The sequence below is a fragment of the Pagrus pagrus genome (assembly GCF_965226575.1).
Source record: "Pagrus pagrus genome assembly, chromosome: 2".
NCBI lineage: Eukaryota > Metazoa > Chordata > Actinopteri > Spariformes > Sparidae > Pagrus > Pagrus pagrus.
In genome coordinates, this window is record NC_140186.1 from 3,792,651 (window position 1) to 3,800,393 (window position 7,743).

Sequence of the window (7,743 nt, forward strand, 5' to 3'; positions counted from 1 at the left end):
GAGCTCGGGTTTCTGATCAATGACAAGACACAAAAACTACCGCAGGCCCAGTCAGGAAGCTTTCACACACCAACTACTCCTAAACTACGAGGGGGGCATGAAGAGTCAGCATTACAACGTGGGGAACTTTCATCTCTGGTTCGAGTAAATCCTTCAATACAGCCTGGTGTACTGAATATTGAAGGATGATGGAGATTTCTGATCATCATTTAAGAAACAGTGGGGTCTAAAAGTCTGGGAACACACTGAAAATCTCTAATGGAAATAATCAGACAGTTAGAGGATTCAGAATATAAGTGAAAGTGTCAGAAGTCAAATCATGGCTACACTAAAGGTTTCTAAGGGGGCAACTGGAACTGGATCAGTTGTTTCAGAGGACGAGCTGCAGTTTCTAAACCACTTCATGAGGTGAAACAAGGCTTAAACACTTGAGATGGGTAACAGAATAACAGACTTTTTCAGAGGGTGGCAGGAAAAAGTCCTGAATCCAAGTTAGAAATGCATGGCAGTAACAGAAGGATGTGTGTACGGAGATGAACAGTTTTTATTTATGTTTTACAGTGTCCCAACTTTTATAGAACCAGCTTGGCAGCTTCACTCTTTGATTCTGCGTCTGAGTAAAAAACAAACGGATTCTCATTACTCGGTTGCAACAATGTGTAATGTTCAGGCAACAAACTCGACAACAGTTGAACAGTATTTTACACTTTCGCATTTTATTCTACCAAGTGCCAGACAGGTTTGTCATCTGATCACACGTATGTGGGAATCAGATTACAACTTAAGATGAGTCTGTAGTGTCTGCACAAAGGCCTAATTATTAACAGGTCGTACGATGTATCACTATTCTCCAAATCCATGATACAATTTCACGGTTCCAATTTTTAATTTATAGACCTTTTTATTCAGCACTGACAGATATGCCATGGTAAGACTAACGAGTTAGGATGTGTAAAGATCAACAGATCGTTGGGTTTAATTTACACTTTCAAGTTTTCTTTAAAAAGGATGCTACCTGGTATCAAGTGTGATATTTTTGTCCACATGGTCAAATTTAAATAATTTATTTACAATGTAATGACAACATTTTACTGATAAACACAAAAATAGAAGGAAGATGGCAGAAACAACATGAGTTTCCTCACCTACAAAATATCAGCATCGTTTTTGTTTTTCTTCAGCAGGCAAGTGAGGAAGGGAGAAAAAAAACCTTGCCTTTGATTTTAATAACTGAATCCTCATTTTGATTTGAAGTTTTTACACTCCTAACAGGTTTGCTCATAACACATTCATGACGTTACATTCTGCAAAGAACTAAGCTTCAAATTAAAATCTGAGTTATTTCACACATTCAGAAATCAGAATATTTCCATTGTGAGCAGACAGGTGAGCAGGTTACAGCAGATCTCTGCAGCTGTGACAATCTCATGTTTGTGCTTCACTCTTACAAAATGACACATTGACCTCCATTCACTGAAAACAGAAACAGTCCCATTCATCTTCTCACCCAGCCTCATTGTCCTGAGTCTGAATCTGAGTCGCTGTAGTCGGCCACAAGAGATGTGACAGCTCCTAAACTTCTGTCCTGCTCCTTCTCTTTCCCAGAGTCCTTTCCGTTTGTCAGTCCTTCCTCTGTACTTCTGACATGTGCCTCCACGGAGCCTCTGTCATGTGTCTCTGTTGCCTCCTGTTCCACCTGTGTTGATGACAAACTTTGGTCTTCCTCCTTCTGAGAGACCTTAGAAAGCTCTCCATTACATGTGTTGGTTTCAGGATGCGAATGTCTGCGAGTGATGGTGGCACAGGGCTCAGATTTGACTCCCGGTCCTCCTGTGCGTTTGCGGATCAGGGGGCTTGGTGAGGAGCCCAGTGCTTTGGCCACTGCTGCTTCTTTCCCCTGCATGCCGAGCTTCTGGAGCAGACTGCCTGCAGCACCTCCAGGTGAGGCTGAGGGGGCGCTGAACCACGAACGAGTAGAGATCTCTTTCCTCTTGCTGTGCTGCTTGTCATCGTAGGCTGAATTGGGGAAGGGAATAGTGACAAGCAACCACAATATTAGAATTCAAACTTTACGTTTCCAGGATTATTCCAGTATTTTTAAAACATAAATTCCTACTTATATACTCTGGCCACATCCAATCCACCCAGCTTAATGAGGGATCATTTGTCCGACATCACAAAAAAGCAGCACTCATGGGGAGGGTGTAGGATATTTTTGTAAAGTACAGTATTTGTATTAGGTGAAATTTCGACCTCTGACTTGAGCACAACATAAATCTTACACACTGGACCATTAAAGGAGGTCATATTGGATGGATCTTGACACATGTCTTTAGAGCCTGTTTCTGATCCTTACAGTCAGGTGCCTGGTAGGTGAGCAGTGCTGCCAGTCTCTTGTCCTCCTCCTTCTCTGGTAGAAGTGGGATGGACAGGTTGGTCCTCATCCTCACTGCGTTGTCCGTCTCCTCCTGGTCAGCCAGAACTTTCTTCTCTGTCTGCACAGCCATTTAAAAGCAGAGCCGTCAGTTGAGTGGCACAGTGCAAATACAATCTCAAAACAGGGTTATAACTGAATCTGGTATAACTGCTTCATGTAATTTTCTCATTACTATTTGGTCGTCTTTGGAACTAATTATGTGTCACTGGTGTTTGCATTGACATGACAGGAGGAGGTAATGACAAAACTGTAGTTGTTGCATTTACTTCTCTTTACTTAAACAAAAACTGTCGATATACTCCTGATGATGAACTGATGATGAACATTTATCTGCATTAATAAAGCAGTTACTAACACACACACGGTCACTATCCTACCCTGAACTTCCTGCGGAGGCTGCTGTTGAGCTGGAAGTCGTCCTTCCAGGTGGACTGGTATTCCTGGATCTCCGACAGAGAGGGCAGAGCCTTCTTAAGCTTCTCCTTGTCTTTCCCACCGTGGTCAAGTTTGAACATGGCATCAGTCTCCAGTTTCTCCTTCTCTGTCCGCTCTGTGAATACATGCAATCAGGTGGAAATAAACAGATGTAAAACAATAATATTAAACCTGAACAGAAAAGCCTCAAAGCAGTGAGGACATAAAGACATCTTCAGTTTGAGATGTTCTGTGCATGATCCAAACAAAAACCTTTAATGTCACTGTCATGTAGCTGTTTTGAGCTGCAATGATTAATCGACGAGTTGTCAACCATTAAAGTAATTGACAATATTTTCATAATCAATCAGTTTTAGTTTTTCTTTAATAAATAAAAAAGTAAAAATTATCTGATTCCAGTTTCCTGGTGCTGATCACCAGCCTAAACCGTGTACAGAACTGAGCAAGTCATTTATCTTTTGATTGATATCCAACATGGATCCTTTACCTGTGGTGAGGATCTGCTCATTATCAGCCATGTCCCAGCGTTCCTCCTTCCTGTTTGCCCCGCTTACGATCACATAGTCGCATGTCGCTGGGTCAGTCTGCATCTCGATGTAGTTGATGCACAGATGACACTTCATCCTAAACCTGGTTGAGGAGACAGAAATTATGTAAATATTTTACATTTTTTCACCTTTTCCATCGAGGTTCATGATGATTCTCTTTTGTTTAAGGACATCACAACAGCAGTCAGCCCAGGCTGTCTGTGATTACCTGTAGATTGGCGTGGTGTAGTAGTTCCCCACTTTCTTCTTCTCAGCATTGTAACGGACCCCTGTGCAAGAAGAACATTAGTGTCATAACAAATTAAATGACACTATATGAGGGTCGTGTTGTTCTTCAAACTTACCCATGCCAATGTGATTTTTGCAGCCATCACACCAGATGTTGTAGGGCATCTCAAACCTTAACGGACAAAAACAGTCACATATACTTAGGATTGGTGTCAATAACAAAACACCAGTTCTTAACATTACTTCATGTCTTGATCTTTCAAGGTCTAGGATTATTTGTTTTATAACAGTAATTTTATATGTCCCCATGTTTATTAGTTCTGTGAGACGTTCACACTCATATTCATCAAGTTGATCATTTCTGTTTATGTGTGTACTGACCTGATGATGAGGATGCCCTGGGACAGTTTCCTGGCCCTCTCCCGCAGAGCGTGAGTTCCATGGTAGCCATTGAGGGATCCATGCTAAAGTGAAAAAATTATGGAAATGTTGTTCAGCATCTAAACGCAAAAGGTAAACTAAAAATGACTGGAACACACACTGGTCTGTGTGATCATACACACCTTGGCCGGATCAAAATCTGGAGGGTAGTATTTGTTTGTTCCTTTTCTTTCACCCTGTCAAGAAAAACAGTACAATAAAGAAAACTGAGTATTTGAACATATATCCTTCAGATTTTTTGTATATTGACACACACAGGTAAATTCTGCATTGTATAGCTTACCATGGTGACAACTGGATATCTGCACCAGTAATGGATTCACCCTTTACAACAGGAAAACAAAGTTAGGATGCATGTAACAGACAGTTATATACACTCAGCTGTCAGTTTATTAAGTCCATCTAGATAAAGCTATGGTCAGAGGTTGAATTGTATTTAATAACAGACATAATGCAACACAACCACCTCTGTGTAATACAATATAGTTCAAGAGCACCACAAACATACAGCTGTATTGAAAACCACTCAAACGGTTTTGACAGAAAACTGAACAGAACAACCTTCATTAAAGTAACGTTATGATTTATAGCAGGACTGTTTTAGTAGACGGTGTTAGTTTTGGCTGGAAAACTGACGTTAGCTTCAACTTAAACGTTTGCTAACACTAGCTAGCTTATCAATGGCAGCTGCTTGCAAACTAGCCTAGCATCTGAGGAAAACGTATGGCCAATTAGCAACAGTTTTTAAGATTGGTGAAAACTTCAAACAAGACTATTATTTGAAAAATGTGCCGATTGATATAGCAAGACAAGTTATTTGTCTGTCTTTAACAAAATCAATACGGATCTAAACCTGACAACTAGTACAGACCAAGGACGTTATAATTAGGTGGAGACCTTCACCAAACTTTATTAGCAAAGTGTAAACACACAACGTTTTGTAGTGTAAACAATTAGCTAGCGTTACAACTTTCTTTGGCTGGATAGCTAACATACGGTCACTACATTTCTGACAACTGAGCGAGCAAGCGGTATATGTCGACGGGGAAACGCTTCACTTGCATTGTTTCACAGGGTAAATAAAAACATTAAATTGGCAGATTTTTGCACAGAGTTTGGTGTAATGTTCCGTCATGAAGCTAGCTGACGTTAGCATGAGCTAACTAGCTAACGTTAACTGTGTAACGTCAGCGCCCGCTTCGGTTAAATATGGACGACGTGTCGCTAAATGATGACCGCAAACAAAAGCAGTTTTTATTTTTTAAATGCGCTGCTGTCATATTTACACTAGAGTTCAAACTTTAACAACATACTTACTCTTGTAGCAGGCAGCAGAAACGGCTACCTACCAAACACCAGAGGGGCTGATGGGTAACGGAAGTGGCGTCACGGTGTAGAGGATTCTGGGAAGTACCGGTGGCAAGAAGGAAAACGTGTTCAGAGCAGCGCACAGCGAGACATTTCTGATTTTTAAAGCTGTTTTTTCGTCATCAATGCCGCAAAAATGCAAACGGAGCCGCACAAACGTTACATTTGCTCGTTTCCGGACTGCTCGGCTGCTTACAACAAACAGTGGAAACTGGACGCGCACTTGTGTAAACACACCGGACTGAAGCCGTACACATGTGACCGCGATGGCTGCGGGAAGTCCTTCTGCAGCAGCTACCACTTGGCCCGACACGAGCTCAGTCACAGCGGCGCGAAGCCCTTTCAGTGCACCGTGGATGGCTGTCAGGAGGCCTTCACCACCAACACGAACCGGGCCAGGCACATCGGCCGCGTTCACGCCCAGGAGCAGAAGAAGTATGTGTGCAAATATGACGGCTGCGGCCTGGAGTTCAAGAAGAACAAGCAGCTCAAGTCCCACATGTGTGAGCAGCACACCCAGCTGCCCCCCTACCAGTGCACCTATGAAGGGTGCCGGATGAGGTTCAGCTTCCCCAGCAAACTGAAGCGTCACGAGAAGGTGCACAGAGGCTACCCCTGCGAGGAGGAGGGCTGCAGCTTCACTGGGAAGACCTGGACAGAGTATCTGAAGCACAGAAAAGAGCAGCACAGGGTCACCTTGAAGTGTGACCAGTGCAGCAAGGTGTTCAGGGACTCCTGGTTCCTGCAGCAGCATCAGCGAGTCCACGCTGAGACACGGGTGGTCTACAAGTGCCCGAGGAATGACTGTGCCAGGTCATTCACCACGCTCTTCAACCTGGAGAGCCACATCAGCTCCTTCCACGAGGAGCTGCGTCCCTTCGCCTGCACCCACGCAGGCTGCAGGAAGACCTTTGCGATGAGGCAGAGCCTCCAGCGTCACAGCATCGTCCACGACCCAGAGAGGAAGAAGCTGAAGAAGCCGAGACCCAAAAGGTCTCTCGCCTCCAGGTTGAGCGGCTACAGTGAAAAGAAGAAAGTGGATTGTAAAAAGCGCAGAGAGACTGAATCCACACAGAATAAGCCGGGTCCACCGGGTCCTGTGGAGTTGGTGTCCCTCCTGCAGGACACATCTTTGCTGTGCAGCCCTGCTGTGGACATACATGGACTGACTGCTGCCCTGACTACACCTCTGACAGTCTAATGAAGGACTTTACAGCAGCATTTTGAGGACAGCAGGCACTTGATAAGAGCATTTATGAAGTATTATCATTTCTAACTTTACATACATTTAGTCCTCGACTATTTATCCATCAGCAAAAAGCATCAAGTCTCTTTATTTTGGACATGGCAGGTTGTTTGGTGGTTTCAGGCTGGAGCCTAAAGGACCAGACAGCCAGCTGAGTTGATGTATTTCTAGGTTTATTTCAGGTATTTCTGAAAATGGGAAGAAAGAAGTCATTTCTCTTTTGCGTTACGTCCTCTAAGTGTCATCAACTGCACTATTTTTCTGTCTTTTGTCTTTCAATTAATTTTATTTTTGCTACTTCTGGAGCCATTAAGGCCTCTGTATCTGTGCCACTTGTATTTAAAAAAAATATATTTTTCAATATTGAAAAAAAAATGTTTTTGGAAAATGTCAGAAAAATCTAACTTTGCTGAAAGACGGTGTTTGTAGAAATAAAACCCGCAGCGATTGTCTTCATGAATTGACTTTGTGTCTGATGTATTTATTGCTGTGAGGCCTGATGTGGTATCCTGTCTGTGAGCCCACTACAAGGATTTTGTGCGTATTACTCAGAAAAACTTGTAAATCACTTATAAACCATGTCTGTGCAGGAGTTTAAACCCGTCAACTGTAAAATCTGGCAGTTTGAAAGTTGTCTGTAGGATAATCTTTCAGTAGTGCTTCTCTTTAGACATTTATACAGAATATACACCTATTTTCTTACCTACATATACATAGAGCTATCTTTTCATATCAACACTGGTCTACATGAACACTGCTTGAATTTCTTTGTTCTGCTGCGATTCCCATTTTTTACAGTTTTATATTGGAGTTGCAACAATTAGTCGATCTAAAGAAAACTTATTTTCAAAATGACTGATCATTTTAGTACATTTTTCAAGCAGAAATGTCGAACATTTGCCGGCTCCAGCTTCTTTAATGTAAGGATTTGCTGCTCATCTGTGTCATTATTGGGTTTTTGGGGCTGTTGGTTGGACGAGAGAAGCAATTTGAAGACGTCACTTTGGGCTCTGGGAAGTATCTGTCGAATTTTATGATAT

The 7,743-nt window shown here is 42.5% G+C and overlaps 2 protein-coding genes across 2 annotated transcripts; one reads left to right on the forward strand and one right to left on the reverse strand.

The window, feature by feature from the left end:
- Positions 1-643: 643 nt before the first annotated feature.
- On the reverse strand, positions 644-5,494 carry yju2b (YJU2 splicing factor homolog B). Its single transcript, XM_084366492.1, has 10 exons — positions 5,407-5,494; positions 4,373-4,413; positions 4,212-4,265; positions 4,030-4,112; positions 3,765-3,820; positions 3,629-3,689; positions 3,360-3,502; positions 2,815-2,987; positions 2,357-2,495; positions 644-2,016 (listed from the first exon to the last, which is right to left on the reverse strand). Exons 2-10 carry the CDS (start codon positions 4,373-4,375, stop codon positions 1,514-1,516), a joined length of 1,215 nt encoding a protein of 404 aa, XP_084222618.1. The 5' UTR covers positions 4,376-4,413; positions 5,407-5,494; the 3' UTR covers positions 644-1,513.
- An 87-nt stretch (positions 5,495-5,581) lies between these two features.
- gtf3aa (general transcription factor IIIAa) lies at positions 5,582-7,167 on the forward strand. Its single transcript, XM_084366504.1, has one exon. It carries the CDS (start codon positions 5,594-5,596, stop codon positions 6,656-6,658), a length of 1,065 nt encoding a protein of 354 aa, XP_084222630.1. The 5' UTR covers positions 5,582-5,593; the 3' UTR covers positions 6,659-7,167.
- Positions 7,168-7,743: the final 576 nt, after the last annotated feature.

Coding starts and splice junctions, on each gene's coding strand:
- yju2b (XM_084366492.1), bottom strand. Junction 3,821..4,029: donor CAGGGCATCCTCATCATCAG/GTCAGTACACAC, acceptor TTGTCCGTTAAG/GTTTGAGATGCCCTACAACA. Junction 3,690..3,764: donor CAAAAATCACATTGGCATGG/GTAAGTTTGAAG, acceptor CTTCTTGCACAG/GGGTCCGTTACAATGCTGAG.
- gtf3aa (XM_084366504.1), top strand. CDS start 5,594: ATGCAAACGGAGCCGCACAAACGTTACATTTGCTCGTTTCCGGACTGC.